General features: G+C 42.4%; 1 protein-coding gene across 1 annotated transcript in view; it reads right to left on the bottom strand.

Moving 5' to 3' along the window:
* The window catches only part of magixa (MAGI family member, X-linked a), a 109,453-nt gene that overhangs the window by 62,349 nt on the left and 24,604 nt on the right, over positions 1-22,500 (bottom strand). Inside the window, exons 5-11 of the mRNA XM_065020978.1 lie at positions 19,208-19,388; positions 17,088-17,158; positions 15,521-15,688; positions 8,937-9,513; positions 5,497-5,998; positions 3,960-4,023; positions 900-1,376 (exon numbers count right to left, since the gene is read on the bottom strand). Of these exons, the coding sequence (XP_064877050.1) occupies positions 900-1,376; positions 3,960-4,023; positions 5,497-5,998; positions 8,937-9,513; positions 15,521-15,688; positions 17,088-17,158; positions 19,208-19,388 (2,040 nt within the window). The remainder of the gene's footprint in view (positions 1-899; positions 1,377-3,959; positions 4,024-5,496; positions 5,999-8,936; positions 9,514-15,520; positions 15,689-17,087; positions 17,159-19,207; positions 19,389-22,500) is intronic.

A 22,500-nucleotide genomic window follows, 5' to 3' on the forward strand; every position in this document is an offset into this window, starting at 1 on the left:
ACTATAGTAACACCAGATTACTATAGTAACACCAGATTACTACACTAACACCAGATTATTACACTACACTAACACCAGACTACTATAGTAACACCAGAGAATAACTGAACTCTACTGTACTGTACAAGACAGATTCCCTGATTGGTCAAAAAGGCAAACGTGTGGCCTGTTTTGTCCAAAGGTTACAGCCGCTGACCCCAGCACACATGTGTTGACTCCCCCCGCCCCATCCCCCAGATTACCCAGATACTGTAGAGTACAATATCAGAAGGCATTGAATCCCTTGTTCATTAAACCACAGGTATTGAATACCCAGAATGCATTGAATCCCTTGTCAATTAAACCAGAGGTATTGAATACCCAGAATGCATTGAATCCCTTGTCAATTAAACCACAGGTGTTGAATACCCAGAAGGCATTGAATCCCTTGTCAATTAAACCACAGGTGTTGAATACCCAGAAGGCATTGAATCCCTTGTTAATTAAACCACAGGTGTTGAATACCCAGAAGGCATTGAATCCCTTGTTAATTAAACCACAGGTGTTGAATACCCAGAAGGCATTGAATCCCTTGTTAATTAAACCACAGGTGTTGAATACCCAGAAGGCATTGAATCCCTTGTTAATTAAACCACAGGTGTTGAATACCCAGAAGGCATTGAATCCCTTGTTAATTAAACCACAGGTGTTGAATACCCAGAAGGCATTGAACAGCATATAACACAACAAATGAATTATCTTTACGACCAGGCCTCATATTCATGAAGCACCTCAGAGTAGGAGTACTGATCTAGGATCAGTTTTGCCAATTTATATCATAATGAATAAAACTATGTGGACAAGCAGAGAATCTGATCCTTAATCAACATTAGGTTATAAATAAACAATAAATGACTCACCCCCATTGGCCAGGTCCTTTGAGGCGATGATGAAGCCAAACCCCTCCCCCGGCCGTCTCCGTAGCTCCACCTCCTGTCCCCTGACCCCTCCCCCTCGTCTGTCCACCTGGCCCTTGGCCACAGCCCCCAGTCCTGCTCCTCCTCCCCAACCTCCAGGGGGCCTCAACACACCCGGGGCCCCAACACCGTTCTCCACCCCAACCCAGTCTCTGGGTTCCAGGGTGAGAGTTACAGGGACTGAGTCCAGAAAGCTTGTGCTCTGGACCAGGGAGGGGAGATCTGTGGAGGGCGAGGCTGGGGAGAGGTCACTGTGGCTGGGGGGGAGATGGGGGATGTGAGGGAGGTGCAGGGGCACCAAGGCATCTGAGGTGGAGGAGGAGGCAGGCAGGTCAGATGGGAGGCCATGGGAGGAGGAGGGGCCCAGGGGAGAGGGGAGGGGCTTGTAGAGGTTAGGGGAGACAGGAGAGAAGAGCGACCCTGGAGAGAGAGAGAGAGAGAGAGAGAGAGAGAGAGAGGGAAGAGAGAGAGAGAGAGAGAGAGAGAGAGAGAGAGAGAGAGAGAGAGAGAGAGAGGGGAGAGAGAGAGAGAGAGAGGGAGACAGGGAAGAGAGAGAGAGAGGTGGGAGAGAGGGAGAGAGAGAGAGGGAGAGAGGGGGAGAGAGAGAGAGGGAGACAGGGAAGAGAGAGAGAAAGAGAGAGAGAGGTGGGAGAGAGAGAGAGAGAGAGAGAAAGAAAGAAAGAAAGAGAGCGAGACATATAATTTGAACACCAAGAGAGAGACGTTCAGCTCATCTAGACCTATCAGAATGTCAACAGTGAACCCAACACAAGGAAACAGAATCTCTGAGGAGAAACAACCCTGTATCCTGTACACAGTAACCTGGTCTGAAAGTGGTTTAAAACCTAAAGTGATAAAGATACATGTTACATTAAGAGAATTTAAACCAAATCGTACTGAAGTTAAATAACATACAGAAGATTCATACCTAAAGTACTAAAGTTTCATAAAGAGTATTTATACAGGTTATAGTAGTACTAGAGTATTTATACAGGTTATAGTAGTACTAGAGTATTTATACAGGTTATAGTAGTACTAGAGTATTTATACAGGAAGAAAACCAGGAGGAGGGTACTGCACCAATGCTAGCAACAGCAGTAGTATTACTAGTATGTATATGGGTAAATACAGTGTATTGTGGTAGTAATGGTAGTATTTATACAGGTTATAGTAGTACTAGAGTATTTATACAGGAAGAAAACCAGGAGGAGGGTACTGCACCAATGCTAGCAACAGCAGTAGTATTACTAGTATGTATATGGGTAAATACAGTGTATTGTGGTAGTAATGGTAGTATTTATACAGGTTATAGTAGTACTAGAGTATTTATACAGGAAGAAAACCAGGAGGAGGGTACTGCACCAATGCTAGCAACAGCAGTAGTATTACTAGTATGTATATGGGTAAATACAGTGTATTGTGGTAGTAATGGTAGTATTTATACAGGTTATAGTAGTACTAGAGTATTTAAACAGGAAGAAAACCAGGAGGAGGGTACTGCACCAATGCTAGCAACAGCAGTAGTATTACTAGTATGTATATGGGTAAATACAGTGTATTGTGGTAGTAATGGTAGTATTTATACAGGTTATAGTAGTACTAGAGTATTTAAACAGGAAGAAAACCAGGAGGAGGGTACTGCACCAATGCTAGCAACAGCAGTAGTATTACTAGTATGTATATGGGTAAATACAGTGTATTGTGGTAGTAATGGTAGTATTTATTCAGGTTATAGTAGTACTAGAGTATTTATACAGGAAGAAAACCAGGAGGAGGGTACTGCACCAATGCTAGCAACAGCAGTAGTATTACTAGTATGTATATGGGTAAATACAGTTTATTGTGGTAGTATCAGTACTAGAGTATGTATACAGGTTATAGTAGTACTAGAGTATTTAAACAGGAAGAAAACCAGGAGGAGGGTACTGCACCAATGCTAGCAACAGCAGTAGTATTACTAGTATGTATATGGGTAAATACAGTGTATTGTGGTAGTAATGGTAGTATTTATATAGGTTATATAGGTAAATAGCGTATTTGTGGTAGTAATGGTAGTATTTATACAGGTTATAGTAGTACTAGAGTATTTATACAGGTTATATGGGTAAATAGTGTATTTGTGGTAGTATCAGTACTAGAGTATTTATACAGGTTATATAGGTAAATACAGTGTATTGTGGTAGTATCAGTACTAGAGTATTTATAGAGGTTATATAGGTAAATAGTGTATTGTGGCAGTATCAGTACTAGAGTATTTATAGAGGTTATATAGGTAAATAGTGTATTGTGGTAGTATCAGTACTAGAGTATTTATACAGGATATATAGGTAAATAGCATATTTGTGGTAGTAATGGTAGTATTTATACAGGTTATATAGGTAAATAGCGTATTTGTGGTAGTAATGGTAGTATTTATACAGGTTATAGTAGTACTAGAGTATTTATAGAGGTTATATAGGTAAATACAGTGTATTGTGGTAGTATCAGTAAATAGTGTATTGTGGTAGTATTATTAAAGAGTATTTATATAGGTTATAGTAGTACTAGAGTATTTATAGAGGTTATATGGGTAAATACAGTGTATTGTTGTAGTATGAGTACTATAGTATTTATACAGGTTATATGGGTAAATACAGTGTATTATGGTAGCATCAGTACTAGAGTATTTATACAGTTATATAGGTAAATAGCGTATTTGTGGTAGTAATGGTAGTATTTATACAGGTTATATAGGTAAAAACAGTGTATTGTGGTAGTAATGGTAGTATTTATACAGGTTATATAGGTAAAAACAGTGTATTTGTGGTAGTAATGGTAGTATTTATACAGGTTATATAGGTAAATAGCGTATTTGTGGTAGTAATGGTAGTATTTATACAGGTTATATAGGTAAATAGTGTATTTGTGGTAGTAATGGTAGTATTTATACAGGTTATATAGGTAAACAGTGTATTTGTGGTAGTAATGGTAGTATTTATACAGGTTAAAGGTTAATGGTCTTACCTCCTCTGTAAACCAGCAGCACTACTTCTCCCTGCCTGGTGTGTTTCTGGAGAACCCTCTGGACCTACAGTGTTCAGCAGAGGTCATGTTAAGATAGGCTCAAAACAAATGGGCAAACACAGGGCCTTTTTCAAATGAACTTGTAGTGACATTCAGAAACAAGCTCTTATTTACAAGTACCAGTCAAATGTTTGGACACACCGAATAATTTAAGGGTTTTTCTGTATTTGTACTATTTTCTACATCGTAGAATAATAGCGAAGGCATCAAAACTATGCAATAACACATATGGCATCATGGGGTAGCCAAAAAAGTCTTAACAAATCATAATATATTTGAGATTTGAGATTTGTCAAAGTAGCCACCCTTTGCCTTGATGACAGCTTTGCACACTCTTGGTATTCTATAAACCAGCTTCATGAGGTAGTCACCTGGAATGCATTTCAATTAACAGGTGTGCCTTCTTAAAAGTTAATTTGTGGAATTTCTTTCCTTCTTAATGCGCATGAGCCAATCAGTTGTGTTGTGACAAGGTAGGGTTGGTATACAGAAGATAGCCCTATTTGGTAAAAGACCAAGTCCATATTATGGCAAGAACAGCTCAAATAAGCAAAGAGAAACAACAGTCCATCATTAGTTTAAGACATGAAGGTCAGTCAATGCGGAACATTTCAAGAACTTTGAAAGTTTCTTCAAGTGCCGTCGCAAAAACCATCAAGCACTATGATGAAACTGGCTCTCATGAGGACCACCACAGGAAAGGAAGACCCAGAGTTACCTCTGCTGCAGAGGATATGTTCATTAGAGTTAACTGCACTTTTAAGATTGCAGACCAAATAAATGCTTCACAGAGGTCAAGTAACAGACACATCTCAACATCAACTGTTCAGAGGAGACTGCATGAATCAGGCCTTCATGGTCAAATTGCTGCAAATAAACCACTACTAAAGGACACCAATAAGAAGAAGAGACTTGCTTGGGCCAAGAAATACGAGCAATGGACATTAGACCGGTGGAAATCTGTCCTTTGGATCGAGTCCAAATTTGAGATTTTTGGTTCCAACCGCCGTTTCTTTGTGAGATGCAGAGTAGGTGAACGGATGATCTCTGCATGTCTGATTCCGATCGTGAAGCATGGAGGAGGAGGTGTGATGGTATGGGGGTGCTTTGCTGGTGACACTGTCAGTGATTTATCTAGAATTCAAGGCACACTTAACCAGCATGGCTGACCTGGCCTCCACAATCACCCGACCTCAACCCAATTGAGATGGTCTGGGATGAGTTGGATCGCAGAGTGAAAAGCAGCCAACACGTGCTCAGCATATGTGGGAACTCCTTCAAGACGGTTGGAAAAGCTTTCTTCATGAAGCTGGTTGAGAGAATGCAAAGCTGTCATCAAGGCAAAGGGTGGCTATTTGAAGAATCTCAAATATAAAATATGTTTTGATTTGTTTAACACTTTTTTTTGGTTACTACATGATTCCATATGTGTTATTTCATAGTTTTGATGTCTTCACTATTATTAAGTTGGTCGTACCTGAGCGAAGCTGAGACTCTGCACGTCAGCGCCGTTGATCTTGACTATAGCATCCCCTGGCTGCAGGGAGGAGCACTGCCTTCTGTCCCAGACCCTCTTCACCAGGGCCAGCTGCCCCCCCTGCCCCCCCGCCGTCACACTGAACCCCATCCCACCCCCCTCACTCCTCCCTAGGGGCACAGGGACCAGCTCCCCTCCTCCAGCCCCACCAGGTACTCCCTCACTGGGCGCGCTGTGGCCTCCATGGGGTTGGGCGTTGGCTGGGCAGCCGTTGAAGCCGCAAGGGGGGACGTCCGTGGGCGAGGGGAGCATGAGGGAGGTCTGGGGCATGGGGGGCCGTTGGCAGGGGGCTCCAGGGGTCGTGGCGGTGCACACGTCCGGCTGGGACAGGGGCAGATTGGAGACGGAGATGGGCAGGGTGGAGGTGGTGAAGTCACTCTGGTGGTGGAGTATGGAGGAGGGGGTGGGGAGGGAGTTCGCGTTGTAGCGCATCAGAGACCATCTGATGAAGGAAGAAGATACAGAGGATAAGGACGGAGACAAGATGTTAGATAATATTCTGTTCCAGTCGGACACACAGAGGAAACTAAGAACTGCCCTGCCTCTCTAAAATCTTAGCCAAGTTAACAAACAGATCACCGACCATTTAGAATCCCACCATACTTTCTCCACTATGCAATCTGGTCATGGGTGCACCTCAGCCACGCTTAAGGTCCTAAACGATATCATAGCCGCTATCGATAAAAGACAATACTGTGCCTTGGCCATTGTCAATAAATGCACTCTTATTGGCACACTCAATAGCCTTGGTTTCTCAAATGACTGCCTCGCCTGGTTCACCAACTACTTCTCAGATAGAGTTCAGTTTGTCAAATCAGAGGGCCTGTTGTCAGGATCTCTGGCAATCTCTATGGGGGTGCCACAGGGTTCAATACCTGTGGCGACTCTTTTCTCTGTATATATCAATGACTCTTGCTGATGGTGATTTTCTGATCCACCTCTACCCCTTTTTTCTCCCCAATTTCCCATTGGTAGTTACAGTCTTGTCTCATCGCTGCAACTCCCCTACAGACTTGGGAGAGGCGAAGGTCGAGACCCATGCGTCCTCTGAAACACAACCCAACCAAGACGCACTGCTTCTTGACACAATGCACATCCAACCCAGAAGCCAGCAGCACCAATGTGTCGGAGGAAACACTGTACACCTGGCGACCTGGTCAGCATGCACTGTGCGCGGCCCGCCACAGATGTCGCTAGTGAATATACTTCTGGCCCTTCTTTGGACACTGTGTTAACAAACCTCCAAATTAGCTTCAATGCCATTTAACACTCCTTCTGTGGCCTCCAACTGCTTTTAAATGCTAGTAAAACTAAATGCATTTTCTTCAACCGATTGCTGGCCGCACCCCCCCCCCCGCCCGACTAGCATCACTACTCTGGACGGTTCTGACTCAGAATACGTGAACAACTACAAATACCTAGGTGTCTGGTTAGACTGTAAACTCTCCTCCCAGACTCACATTAAGCATCTCCAATCAAAAATCTTTAATCTAGAATCGGCTTCCTATTTCACAACAAAGCATCCTTCACTCATGCTGTCAAAAATACCCTCGTAAAATTGACTATCCTACCGATCCTCGACTTCGGCGATGTCATTTACAAAATAGCCTCCAACACTCTACTCAGCAAACTGGATGTAGTCTATCACAGTGCCATCCGTTTTGTCACCAAAGCCCCATATACTACCCACCACTGCGACCTGTATGCTCTCGTTGGACGGCCCTCACTACATATTCGTCGCCAAACCCACTGGCTCCAGGTGATCTATAAGTCTTTACTAGGTAAAGCCCTGCCTCATCTCAGCACACTGGTCACCATAGCAACACCCACCCGTAGCACGCGCTCCAGCAGGTATATTTCACTGGTCATCCCCAAAGCCAACACTTCCTTTGGCCACCTTTACTTCCAATTCTCTGCTGCCAATGACTGGAACGAATTGCAAAAAATCACTGAAGCTGGAGATTTATATCTCTCTCTCTAACTTTAAGCATCAGCTGTCAGAGCAGTTTACCGATCACTGTACCTGTAAACAGCCCATCTGTAAATAGCCCAACTAACTACCTCATCCCCATATTGTTATTTATCTTCTTGCTCTTTTGCACCCCAGTATCTCTACTTTTTATTTATTTTACCTTTATTTTACTAGGCAAGTCTGATCCCCAATGAAAATCAGTCTCCGAGTCAATATACCGGGGTACAGCTTAGTCGAGGTAATTGAGGTCATTTGTACATGTAGGTAGGGGTTAAGTGACATAGATAATAAACATGAGTAGCAGCAGTATAAAAAAAGGGGTGCGGTCCCTTTGATTAACTGTTCAGCAGTTTTATGGCTTGGGGGTAGAAGCTGTTAAGGAGTCTTTTGGTCCTACACTTGGTGCTCCGGTACCGCTTGACGTGAGGTAGCAGAGAGAACAGTCTATGACTTGGGTGGCTGGAGTCTTTGAACAATTTTTAGGGCCTTCCTCTGTCACCGCCTGGTATATATGTCCTGGATGGTAGAAAGCTTGGCCCCGGTGATGTACTGGGCCGTACACATTACCCTCTGTAGTGTCTTGCGGTCGGATGCCAAGCAGTTTCCATATCAGGCAGTGATTCAACCAGTTAGGATGCTCTCGATGATGCAGATGTGTAACTTTTTGAGGATCTGAGGACCCATGCCAAATCTTTTCAGTCTCCTGAGGGGGAATAAGCGTTGTCGTGCCCTGTTCACTATAGTTTGTTGGTGATGTGCTCTGCCCTCCTTTTCCTGTAGTCCACGATCAACTCCTTTGTCTTGATCACGTTGAGGTAGAGGTTGTTGTCCTGGCACCACACTGCCAGGACTCTGACCTCCTCCCTATAGGCTGTCTCATAATTGTTGGTGATCAGGCCTACCACCATTGCATCATCGTCAAACTTAATGATGGTGCTGGAGTCGTGCCTGGCCACGCAGTCGTGGGTGAACAGGAAGTACAGGAGGGGACTGAGCACGCACCCCTGAGGGGCCCCAGTGTTGAGGATCAGTGTGGCAGATGTGTTGTTACCTACCCTGACCAACTGGGGGCGGCCCGTCAGGAAGTCCAGAATCCAGTTGCTGAGGGAGGTGTTCACTCCCAGGGTCCTTAGCTTAGTGGTGAGCTTTGAGGGCACTATGGTGTTGAACGCTGAGCTGTAGTCAATGAACAGCATTCTTACATAGGTGTTCCTTTTGCGAATTGGAGTGCATTTGAACTATGTTAGCACATCTGATTAAACTGGTCAACTAATCATCAAGCCCTTGACTAGGTACATCAGGTGATCTGGTTCAGACCTACAACAACATGGTGAAACATCTGGGGGTCCTTGAGGAGAGGTTTGAAAACAACCAAGTTAAGGTTAGTTAGTTAGTTAGGGTTAGTTACCTCTGTGTCGCTCCACCCGAGGCTCCTTCCTCTGAGTCACTCTGGCTGGCGGAGGCGGAGGTTCGTTCGGGCGGGGGAGGAGGGGGGATGCCCCTACTGTGAGAGGAGGAGGGGGCACAGGCTGAGCTGGCGGAAGAGCTAAGGATTCCATTAGACAGCGGGTAGGAGGGGGGAGCCGACAACAGGTCTGCCGCATTCCCGTTAGCGTCCAGCCCCGACCCTGAGTTTCCCGCCACTCTGAGATAGTTTCCGTTGTGATGAGACAGGGTACGGTTCAGGTTAGCCAGGCCGGGAGGTTGGGGTGGCTCGGCAGGGCCAGGACCGGGGGTGGAGAGGGGCTGAGCGGTAGCTGTGGAGGGAGGGGTGGCTGCAGCGCTGAGGGGTTCCAGAGGAGAGGAGGAGGCGGAGGGAGTCAGGGGTTGTTTGGGACAGCCGTCTGGGTTGTAGAGCATGGGATAGCCTCTCCGTAACACAACGTCCACACTGTGACCCATGGGGACAGACTTCAACATCTCTACCACCTCTTTATGAGACAGACCCAGGACACAGCTGTCATTGATGTAGACCAGGATATCAGCTGGAGAGAGAGAGAGAGAGAGAGAGATCTCATGTGGTATATCATCCACTACTATAGATCAGTATGTAGTGTATAGATCAGTATGTAGTGAATAGATCAGTATGTAGTGTATCATCCACTACTATAGATCAGTATGTAGTGAATAGATCAGTATGTAGTGTATAATCCACTAATATAGATCAGTATGTAGTATATCATCCACTACTATAGATCAGTATGTAGTATATCATCCACTACTATAGATCAGTATGTAGTATATAGATCAGTATGTAGTATATCATCCACTACTATAGATCAGTATGTAGTGAATAGATCAGTATGTAGTGTATCATCCCCTACTATAGATCAGTATGTAGTGTATAGATCAGTATGTAGTGTATAGATCAGTATGTAGTGTATCATCCCCTACTATAGATCAGTGTGTAGTGTATAGATCAGTATGTAGTGTATAGATCAGTATGTAGTATATAATCCACTACTATAGATCAGTATGTATTGTATCATCCACTACTATAGATCAGTATGTAGTGTATAGATCAGTATGTAGTGTATAGATCAGTATGTAGTATATAATCCACTACTATAGATCAGTATGTAGTGTATCATCCCCTACTATAGATCAGTATGTAGTATATAGATCAGTATGTAGTGTATAGATCAGTATGTAGTGTATCATCCACTACTATAGATCAGTATGTAGTGTATAGATCAGTATGTAGTGAATAGATCAGTATGTAGTGTATCATCCACTACTATAGATCAGTATGTAGTGAATAGATCAGTATGTTGTGTATAGATCAGTATGTAGTATATAATCCACTACTATAGATCAGTATGTAGTGTATAGATCAGTATGTAGTGTATCATCCACTACTATAGATCAGTATGTAGTGTATAGATCAGTATGTAGTGTATAGATCAGTATGTAGTATATAATCCACTACTATAGATCAGTATGTAGTGTATAGATCAGTATGTAGTGTATCATCCACTACTATAGATCAGTATGTAGTGTATAGATCAGTATGTAGTGTATAGATCAGTATGTAGTATATAATCCACTACTATAGATCAGTATGTAGTGTATAGATCAGTATGTAGTATATAGATCAGTATGTAGTATATAGATCAGTATGTAGTATATAGATCAGTATGTAGTGTATCATCCACTACTATAGATCAGTATGTAGTGTATAGATCAGTATGTAGTATATAGATCAGTATGTAGTGTATCATCCACTACTATAGATCAGTATGTAGTGTATAGATCAGTATGTAGTGTATAGATCAGTATGTAGTATATAGATCAGTATGTAGTGTATCATCCACTACTATAGATCAGTATGTAGTGTATAGATCAGTATGTAGTGTATAGATCAGTATGTAGTATATAATCCACTACTATAGATCAGTATGTAGTGTATAGATCAGTATGTAGTGTATCATCCACTACTATAGATCAGTATGTAGTGTATAGATCAGTATGTAGTGTATAGATCAGTATGTAGTGTATCATCCACTACTATAGATTAGTATGTAGTATATCATCCCCTACTATAGATCAGTATGTAGTGTATAGATCAGTATGTAGTATATCATCCACTACTATAGATTAGTATGTAGTGTATCATCCACTACTATAGATCAGTATGTAGTGTATAGATCAGTATGTAGTATATCATCCACTACTATAGATCAGTATGTAGTGTATAGATCAGTATGTAGTGTATAGATCAGTATGTAGTGTATAGATCAGTATGTAGTGTATCATCCACTACTATAGATTAGTATGTAGTGTATAGATCAGTATGTAGTGTATAGATCAGTATGTAGTATATCATCCACTACTATAGATCAGTATGTAGTGTATCATCCACTACTATAGATCAGTATGTAGTGTATAGATCAGTATGTAGTGTATAGATCAGTATGTAGTGAATAGATCAGTATGTAGTATATCATCCACTACTATAGATCAGTATGTAGTGTATAGATCAGTGTGTAGTGTATAGATCAGTATGTAGTGTATAGATCAGTATGTAGTGTATCATCCACTACTATAGATCAGTATGTAGTGTATCATCCACTACTATAGATCAGTATGTAGTGTATAGATCAGTATGTAGTTTATAGATCAGTATGTAGTGTATAGATCAGTATGTAGTGTATCATCCACTACTATAGATCAGTATGTAGTGTATAGATCAGTATGTAGTGTATAGATCAGTATGTAGTGTATAGATCAGTATGTAGTGTATCATCCACTACTATAGATCAGTATGTAGTATATCATCCACTACTATAGATCAGTATGTAGTGTATCATCCACTACTATAGATCAGTATGTAGTGTATAGATCAGTATGTAGTGTATAGATCAGTATGTAGTGTATCATCCACTACTATAGATTAGTATGTAGTGTATAGATCAGTATGTAGTGTATAGATCAGTATGTAGTATATAGATCAGTATGTAGTGTATAGATCAGTATGTAGTGTATAGATCAGTATGTAGTATATCATCCAGTACTATAGATCAGTATGTAGTGTATAGATCAGTATGTAGTGTATAGATCAGTATGTAGTGTATAGATCAGTATGTAGTATATCATCCAGTACTATAGATCAGTATGTAGTGTATAGATCAGTATGTAGTGTATAATCCACTACTATAGATCAGTATGTAGTGTATAGATCAGTATGTAGTGAATAGATCAGTATGTAGTATATAGATCAGTATGTAGTGTATAGATCAGTATGTAGTATATCATCCAGTACTATAGATCAGTATGTAGTGTATAGATCAGTATGTAGTGTATAGATCAGTATGTAGTGTATAGATCAGTATGTAGTGTATAGATCAGTATGTAGTGAATAGATCAGTATGTAGTGTATAGATCAGTATGTAGTGTATAGATCAGTATGTAGTATATATATCAGTATGTAGTGTATAGATCAGTATGTAGTGTATAATCCACTACTATAGATCAGTATGTAGTGTATAGATCAGTATGTAGTGTATCATCCCCTACTATAGATCATTATGTAGTGTATAGATCAGTATGTAGTTTATCATCCACTACTATAGATCAGTATGTAGTGAATAGATCAGTATGTAGTGAATAGATCAGTATGTAGTATATAGATCAGTATGTAGTATATCATCCACTACTATAGATCAGTATGTAGTGTATAGATCAGTATGTAGTATATCATCCAGTACTATAGATCAGTATGTAGTGTATAGATCAGTATGTAGTGTATAATCCACTACTATAGATCAGTATGTAGTGTATAGATCAGTATGTAGTGAATAGATCAGTATGTAGTGTATAGATCAGTATGTAGTGTATAGATCAGTATGTAGTATATCATCCACTACTATAGATCAGTATGTAGTGTATAGATCAGTATGTAGTGTATAATCCACTAATATAGATCAGTATGTAGTGTATAGATCAGTATGTATTGTATCATCCACTACTATAGATTAGTATGTAGTGTATAGATCAGTATGTAGTGTATAGATCAGTATGTAGTGTATAGATCAGTATGTAGTGTATAGATCGGTATGTAGTGTATAGATCAGTATGTAGTGTATAGATCAGTATGTAGTGTATAGATCAGTATGTAGTGTATAGATCGGTATGTAGTGTATAGATCAGTATGTAGTGTATAGATCAGTATGTAGTGTATAGATCAGTATGTAGTGTATAGATCGGTATGTAGTGTATAGATCAGTATGTAGTATATAGATCAGTATGTAGTGTATCATCCACTACTATAGATCAGTATGTAGTGTATAGATCAGTATGTAGTGTATCATCCACTAATATAGATCAGTATGTAGTGTATAGATCAGTATGTAGTGAATAATCCACTACTATAGATCAGTATGTAGTGTATAGATCAGTATGTAGTGAATAGATCAGTATGTAGTGTATAATCCACTACTATAGATCAGTATGTAGTGTATAGATCAGTATGTAGTGAATAGATCAGTATGTAGTGTATCATCCACGACTATAGATCAGTATGTAGTGTATAGATCAGTATGTAGTGTATAGATCAGTATGTAGTCTATAGATCAGTATGTAGTGTATAGATCAGTACGTAGTGTATAGATCAGTATGTAGTGTATAGATCAGTACGTAGTGTATAGATCAGTATGTAGTGTATCTAAGGTGAGAAGTAATAGCATGTGTGTGGTGCATTCCTGTCTCCAGCATCCTCACGTGAGAGGGTTGGATTGTGTGTGTGTGTGTGTGTGTGTGTGTGTGTGTGTGTGTGTGTGTGTGTGTGTGTGTGTGTGTGTGTGTGTGTGTGTGCACGTGTGTGTGTCCGTGTGTGTGCACGTGTGTGTGCACGTGTGTGTGCACGTGTGTGTCAGTGACAGTGGGATTACATTCTCCGGGCCCAGTAGAGCAGGATTAGGAATATATTAGGAATCAAACACACCATGAAAATTTGGGACAGAGAGAGAGAGAGAGAGAGAGAGAGAGAGAGAGAGAGAGAGAGTGGGAGAGAGAGAGAAATAGAAGAAGAGATGAAAGTATAGGGCAGAGAGATGCCGTCTCTCAGTACCTCTTGAAACTCTGGGGGTAGTATTTCATTTTTGGATGAAAAACGTTCCCGTTTTAAACAAGATATTTTGTCACGAAAAGATGCTCGACTATGCATATAATTTACAGCTTTGGAAAGAAAACACTCTGACGTTTCCAAAACTGCAAAGATATTATCTGTGAGTGCCATAGAACTGATGCTACAGGCGAAACCAAGATGAAATGCCCCAGATTTTGGAGGCGCTGTGTTCCAATGTCTCCTTATATGGCTGTGAATGCGCAAGGAATGAGCCTACACTTTCTGTCGTTTCCCCAAGGTGTCTGCAGCATTGTGACGTATTTGTAGGCATATCATTGGAAGATTGACCATAAGAGACGACATTTACCAGGTGTCCGCTTGGTGTCCTCGTCCTCGTTTGCCATGTTTCTGTCGATATTATGGAGTTAATTTGGAAAAAAGTTCGGCGTTGTAATGACTGAATTTTCGGGGGGGTTTCTTAGCCAAACGTGATGAACAAAACGGAGCGATTTCTCCTACACAAATAATATATTTGGAAAAACTGAACATTTGCTATCTAACTGAGAGTCTCCTCATTGAAAACATCCGAAGTTCTTCAAAGGTAAATTATTTTATTTGAATGCTTTTCTTGTTTTTGTGAAAATGTTGCCTGCTGAATGCTAGGCTTAATGCTATGCTAGCTATCAATACTCTTACACAAATGCTTGTGTAGCTATGGTTGAAAAGCATATTTTGAAAATCTGAGATGACAGTGTTGTTACCAAAAGGCTAAGCTTGTGAGCCAATATATTTATTTCATTTCATTTGCGATTTTCATGAATAGTTAACGTTGCGTTATGGTAATGAGCTTGAGGCTATAATTACGCTCCCGGATACGGGATTGCTCGTCGCAAATCAGCAGGTGTTATTGAGTGTTAATCTACCTGTGTTAATCAAACGTGTTAAATCTACCTGTGTTAAATCTACCTGTGTTAAATCTACCTGTGTTAAATCTACCTGTGTTAATCAAGCAGGTGTTAAATCTACCTGTGTTAAATCTACCTGTGTTTAATCTACCTGTGTTAATCAAGCAGGTGTTAAATCTACCTGTGTTAAATCTACCTGTGTTAAATCTACCTGTGTTAAATCTACCTGTGTTAATCAAACGTGTTAAATCTACCTGTGTTAATCTACCTGTGTTAAATCTACCTGTGTTAAATCTACCTGTGGTAATCAAGCAGGTGTTAAATCTACCTGTGTTAAATCTACCTGTGTTTAATCTACCTGTGTTAATCAAGCAGGTGTTAAATCTACCTGTGTTAAATCTACCTGTGTTAAATCTACCTGTGTTAAATCTACCTGTGTTAAATCTACCTGTGTTACCTGTGTTGAGTGTACCTGTGTTAATCTGTATATACCTGTGTTGAGTGTACCTGTGTTAATCCTACCTGTGCTGAGGGCGGGTGGTCCTCCGGGTGTAACGCTGTATACCTGGAGAAACTCTCTCTGTTTGCTTCCTCCCACTATGTTGAAGCCGAACCCTCGCGGCCCTTTAGACAGACGGGTGTGGATGGAATAGCCCTTCAGCTCTGCCGGCTGGTCCGTGAACGCAGGCACTGGCAGGGGATATGGGGAGAATATACAACGATGTTTTTGTTTTTCTTCATATGAAATGTTTTTTCAGCGTTAGTATTTGACTTTACCTTTATTTACTCAGGTTAGTCTCATAGATGACGTAAAATCATGTCTAGAGAAAAGCACAGGCCAGGTCACAACCCTCTATATCTCTTATACATATATGGTATCCTGTCTGTATGTGTGAATCCAGGTTTTATAACTCATCCTCTGTCGCCCCCTGCTGTTCAATTATATGTATTACCAGCACACTCTGTGCCATTCACATACAAAATGCATTTTTTTTGTACTACACAACATTATTACATGGCAACAGAACATTTGACACATTTTCCTGTCTATAAATGCAGAAAATGTAGAAATATGGCTCTATTTGAAATGAACAACACAGCCTCAGAGATTGACAACACTTGACTCAACATGAAAGAGACAAACTAAGATGAGAGACTGGGGATAAAGAAGAGAGGGGAAGGAGAGGTGGTAGAGCTGGAGAGACAGGGATGAAAGGAAGGAAATGGAGATGGAGAAGAGAGGCAGGGGAGGGAGGGAGGGAGGGAGGGGAGGGAGGGAGGGAGGGAGGGAGGGAGGGAGGGGTGGTAGAGCTGGAGAGACAGGGAGGAAAGGAAGGAAATGGAGATGGAGAAGAGAGGCAGGGGAGGGGGAGGGAGAGGTGGTAGAGCTGGAGAGACAGGGAGGAAAGGAAGGAAATGGAGATGGAGAAGAGAGGCAGGGGAGGGAGAGAGGGAGAGGTGGTAGAGCTGGAGAGACAGGGAGGAAAGGAAGGAAATGGAGATGGAGAAGAGAGGCAGGGGAGGGAGAGAGGGAGAGGTGGTAGAGCTGGAGAGACAGGGAGGAAAGGAAGGAAATGGAGATGGAGAAGAGAGGCAGGGGAGGGGAGGGAGAGGTGGTAGAGCTGGAGAGACAGGGAGGAAAGGAAGGAAATGGAGATGGAGAAGAGAGGCAGGGGAGGGAGAGAGGGAGAGGTGGTAGAGCTGGAGAGACAGGGAGGAAAGGAAGGAAATGGAGATGGAGAAGAGAGGCAGGGGAGGGAGGGAGGGAGGGAGGGAGGGAGGGAGGGAGGGAGGGAGGGAGGGAGGGGTGGTAGAGCTGGAGAGACAGGGAGGAAAGGAAGGAAATGGAGATGGAGAAGAGAGGCAGGGGAGGGAGGGAGGGAGGGAGAGGTGGTAGAGCTGGAGAGACAGGGAGGAAAGGGAGGAAATGGAGATGGGGAAGAGAGGCAGGGGAGGGAGGGAGGGAGGGATGGTAGAGGGGTGGTAGAGCTGGAGAGAAGGAGGAAAGGGAGATATGGGAGATAGTGGAAGAGAGGCAGGTAGAGGGAGGGTTTACGAGGAGCTGAGAGGGTAGGTCTCGGAGACTCACACTCTGTTTTGCTGAGGATCTCCCTGCTCTGAGCTCTGGGGTCCAGCCAGCTTGTGGTCTTAGAGATGTGACTGAGGAAGAGATAATAAGCATCATCATCATCATCATCATCACCACAATAACCTGTACCTTCCACCACACTATATCTTCATCACTTCACTCCCACACCACTCTCTACTCTATCTACTAACTCTCTGTAGTAAAGCTCTACTCTCTCTCTACTAACTCTCTGTAGTAAAGCTCTACTCTCTCTCTACTAACTCTATGTAGTAAAGCTCTACTCTACACTCTCTACTAACTCTCTGTAGTAAAGCTCTACTCTCTCTCTACTAACTCTATGTAGTAAAGCTCTACTCTCTCTCTACTAACTCTCTGTAGTAAAGCTCTACTCTCTCTCTACTAACTCTATGTAGTAAAGCTCTACTCTCTCTCTACTAACTCTCTGTAGTAAAGCTCTACTCTCTCTCTACTAACTCTATGTACTATAGCTCTACTCTTTCTCTACTCTCTCTATGTAGTAAAGCTCTACTCTCTCTCTACTAACTCTCTGTAGTAAAGCTCTACTCTCTCTCTACTAACTCTATGTAGTAAAGCTCTACTCTCTCTACTAACTCTCTGTAGTAAAGCTCTACTCTCTCTCTACTAACTCTATGTAGTAAAGCTCTACTCTCTATCTACTAACTCTCTGTAATAAAGCTCTACTCTCTCTCTACTCTCTCTATGTAGTAAAGCTCTACTCTCTCTCTACTAACTCTATGTACTAAAGCTCTACTCTCTCTCTACTAACTCTCTGTAGTAAAGCTCTACTCTCTCTCTACTAACTCTATGTACTATAGCTCTACTCTTTCTCTACTCTCTCTATGTAGTAAAGCTCTACTCTCTCTCTACTCTCTCTATGTAGAAAAGCTCTACTCTCTCTCTACTCATTCTATGTAGTAAAGCTCTACTCTCTCTCTACTAACTCTATGTAGTAAAGCTCTACTCTTTCTCTACTCTCTCTATGTAGTAAATCTCTACTCTCTCTCTACTAACTCTCTGTAATAAAGCTCTACTCTCTCTCTACTAACTCTCTGTAGTAAAGCTCTACTCTCTCTCTACTAACTCTATGTACTAAAGCTCTACTCTTTCTCTACTCTCTCTATGTAGTAAAGCTCTACTCTCTCTCTACTCACTCTATGTAGTAAAGCTCTACTCTCTCTCTACTCTCTCTATGTAGTAAAGCTCTACTCTCTCTCTACTAACTCTCTGTAATAAAGCTTTACTCTCTCTCTACTAACTCTCTGTAGTAAAGCTCTACTCTCTCTCTACTAACTCTATGTACTAAAGCTCTACTCTTTCTCTACTCTCTCTATGTAGTAAAGCTCTACTCTCTCTCTACTCACTCTATGTAGTAAAGCTCTACTCTCTCTCTACTAACTCTATGTAGTAAAGCTCTACTCTCTCTCTACTAACTCTATGTAGTAAAGCTCTACTCTCGCTACTAACTCTCTGTAGTAAAGCTCTACTCTCTCTCTACTAACTCTATGTACTAAAGCTCTACTCTCTCTACTCACTCTATGTAGTAAAGCTCTACTCTCTCTACTAACTCTCTGTAGTAAAGCTCTACTCTCTCTCTACTCTCTCTATGTAGTAAAGCTCTACTCTCTATCTACTAACTCTCTGTAATAAAGCTCTACTCTCTCTCTACTCTCTCTCTACTCACTCTATGTAGTAAAGCTCTACTCTCTCTCTACTAACTCTCTGTAGTAAAGCTCTACTCTCTCTCTACTAACTCTATGTACTAAAGCTCTACTCTTTCTCTACTCTCTCTATGTAGTAAAGCTCTACTCTCTCTCTACTCTCTCTATGTAGTAAAGCTCTACTCTCTCTCTACTAACTCTATGTACTAAAGCTCTACTCTTTCTCTACTCTCTCTATGTAGTAAAGCTCTACTCTCTCTCTACTCTCTCTATGTAGTAAAGCTCTACTCTCTCTCTACTAACTCTATGTACTAAAGCTCTACTCTTTCTCTACTCTCTCTATGTAGTAAAGCTCTACTCTCTCTCTACCTTCTCTATGTAGTAAAGCTCTACTCTCTCTCTACTAACTCTATGTACTAAAGCTCTACTCTCTCTACTCACTCTATGTAGTAAGGCTCTCCTGAGTCGCTGAATGCCAGCTCCCAATTCTCGGGCAGTGCCCCTCCACCTCGTGTGGCGATGCTACTCCCTCCATTCTCTTCTCCCACGCCGTCCCTTGAGTCCCAGGATTGGCTGAGAGCTAGCGCTGTGGGCGGGGCACTGCTGATGCCTACTGAACCTCCTGCCAAGACAACAGACACATATACAGACAAACACAGAGAATGTGAAGCAGTAACCAACCACATTTCTACTAACAACAGTTTTACATAAACACACACACACACACACACACACACACACACACACACACACACACTTCAATAACTTGTCCATTACCGTCTACTTTAAGTCACACAGTACACATTCATGAAGTAATTCACCCCCCGCGATATTTCATCACGTTGGTTATTCCCGTCAACCAATCACTGTTCCTCGATGACCTGTAGACTCATTTTACCTCCTGAGTGTAATGCACACGGGCAACGTCAACCAATCACTGTTCCTCGATGACCTGTAGACTCATTTTACCTCCTGAGTGTAATGCACACGGGCAACGTCAACCAATCACTGTTCCTCGATGACCTGTAGACTCATTTTACCTCCTGAGTGTAATGCACACGGGCAACGTCAACCAATCACTGTTCCTCGATGACCTGTAGACTCATTTTACCTCCTGAGTGTAATGCACACGGGCAACGTCAACCAATCACTGTTCCTCGATGACCTGTAGACTCATTTTACCTCCTGAGTGTAATGCACACGGGCAACGTCAACCAATCACTGTTCCTCGATGACCTGTAGACTCATTTTACCTCCTGAGTGTAATGCACACGGGCAACGTCAACCAATCACTGTTCCTCGATGACCTGTAGACTCATTTTACCTCCTGAGTGTAATGCACACGGGCAACGTCAACCAATCACTGTTCCTCGATGACCTGTAGACTCATTTTACCTCCTGAGTGTAATGCACACGGGCAACGTCAACCAATCACTGTTCCTCGATGACCTGTAGACTCATTTTACCTCCTGAGTGTAATGCACACGGGCAACGTCAACCAATCACTGTTCCTCGATGACCTGTAGACTCATTTACCTCCTGAGTGTAATACACACGGGCAACGTCAACCAATCACTGTTCCTCGATGACCTGTAGACTCATTTACCTCCTGAGTGTAATGCACACGGGCAACGTCAACCAATCACTGTTCCTCGATGACCTGTAGACTCATTTACCTCCTGAGTGTAATGCACACGGGCAACGTCAACCAATCACTGTTCCTCGATGACCTGTAGACTCATTTACCTCCTGAGTGTAATGCACACGGGCAACGTCAACCAATCACTGTTCCTCGATGACCTGTAGACTCATTTTACCTCCTGAGTGTAATGCACACGGGCAACGTCAACCAATCACTGTTCCTCGATGACCTGTAGACTCATTTTACCTCCTGAGTGTAATGCACACGGGCAACGTCAACCAATCACTGTTCCTCGATGACCTGTAGACTCATTTTACCTCCTGAGTGTAATGCACACGGGCAACGTCAACCAAGGAAACAGCATGGCGCTTCAGACAAACAGAGGTAAGTTAAATGATCTGATTATACTCTAGCAATACTTTGATCGTTATTCTCATAATATATTTCATATTACTAGAGCATGTTCGTTTAAACGGCCAACTTTATACACGGCAGAAACATTGTTAAACAGGTTTACGTTGTTTTAGTAACTGGCGTGGGCAAACAAACACTCGACTTTGGCGCCTCAGGTCAAAGTATTGTTGGCAAGCGGAAAGCGCTAACTCAATACAACGTCCTCTTTGGTTTCAGGAGTCTTGACTTTTACCTTGAAGAGATACAAGGAAGAGGCTTTCTTCAAACAATCATTTGTTTCAGTGTCGTTGTCTACAAGAGTCACGAACATGTATTCTATGACAGAGATACACACACACACACACACAACGGACACAAAACACACACACACACACACAACGGACACAAAACACACACACACACACTCTTAAAATAGTAATTTAACTCAGGACAATCTCCAAATTAGATCTAAATGTAAACAGATGTCCTTAGTCAGACTGAGTCCCCATTGGCCCTGGTTAAAGTGCATTACCTCTGACTCAGACCATTGGCCCTGGTTAAAGTGCATTACCTCTGACTCAGACCATTGGCCCTGGTTAAAGTGCATTACCTCTGACTCAGATCATTGGCCCTGGTTAAAGTGCATTACCTCTGACTCAGACCATTGGCCCTGGTTAAAGTGCATTACCTCTGACTCAGACCATTGGCCCTGGTTAAAGGCAGTGCATTACCTCTGACTCAGACCATTGGCCCTGGTTAAAGTGCATTACCTCTGACTCAGATCATTGGCCCTGGTTAAGGTGCATTACCTCTGACTCAGACCATTGGCCCTGGTTAAAGGCAGTGCATTACCTCTGACTCAGATCATTGGCCCTGGTTAAAGGCAGTGCATTACCTCTGACTCAGATCATTGGCCCTGGTTAAAGTGCATTACCCCTGACTCAGATCATTGGCCCTGGTTAAAGGCAGTGCATTACCTCTGACTCAGATCATTGGCCCTGGTTAAAGTGCATTACCTCTGACTCAGATCATTGGCCCTGGTTAAGGGCAGTGCGTTACCTCTGACTCAGATCATGGGCCCTGGTTAAAGGCAGTGCATTACCTCTGACTCAGACCATTGGCCCTGGTTAAAGGCAGTGCATTACCTCTGACTCAGATCATTGGCCCTGGTTAAAGGCAGTGCATTACCTCTGACTCAGATCATGGGCCCTGGTTAAAGGCAGTGCATTACCTCTGACTCAGATCATTGGCCCTGGTTAAAGGCAGTGCATTACCTCTGACTCAGATCATTGGCCCTGGTTAAAGTGCATTACCTCTGACTCAGATCATTGGCCCTGGTTAAAGGCAGTGCATTACCTCTGACTCAGATCATTGGCCCTGGTTAAAGGCAGTGCATTACCTCTGACTCAGATCATTGGCCCTGGTTAAAGGCAGTGCATTACCTCTGACTCAGACCATTGGCCCTGGTTAAAGGCAGTGCATTACCTCTGACTCAGATCATTGGCCCTGGTTAAAGGCAGTGCATTACCTCTGACTCAGATCATGGGCCCTGGTTAAAGGCAGTGCATTACCTCTGACTCAGATCATTGGCCCTGGTTAAAGGCAGTGCATTACCTCTGACTCAGATCATTGGCCCTGGTTAAAGTGCATTACCTCTGACTCAGATCATTGGCCCTGGTTAAAGGCAGTGCATTACCTC

The sequence above is a fragment of the Oncorhynchus nerka genome, linkage group LG7 (genome assembly GCF_034236695.1).
Source record: "Oncorhynchus nerka isolate Pitt River linkage group LG7, Oner_Uvic_2.0, whole genome shotgun sequence".
Taxonomy (NCBI): domain Eukaryota; kingdom Metazoa; phylum Chordata; class Actinopteri; order Salmoniformes; family Salmonidae; genus Oncorhynchus; species Oncorhynchus nerka.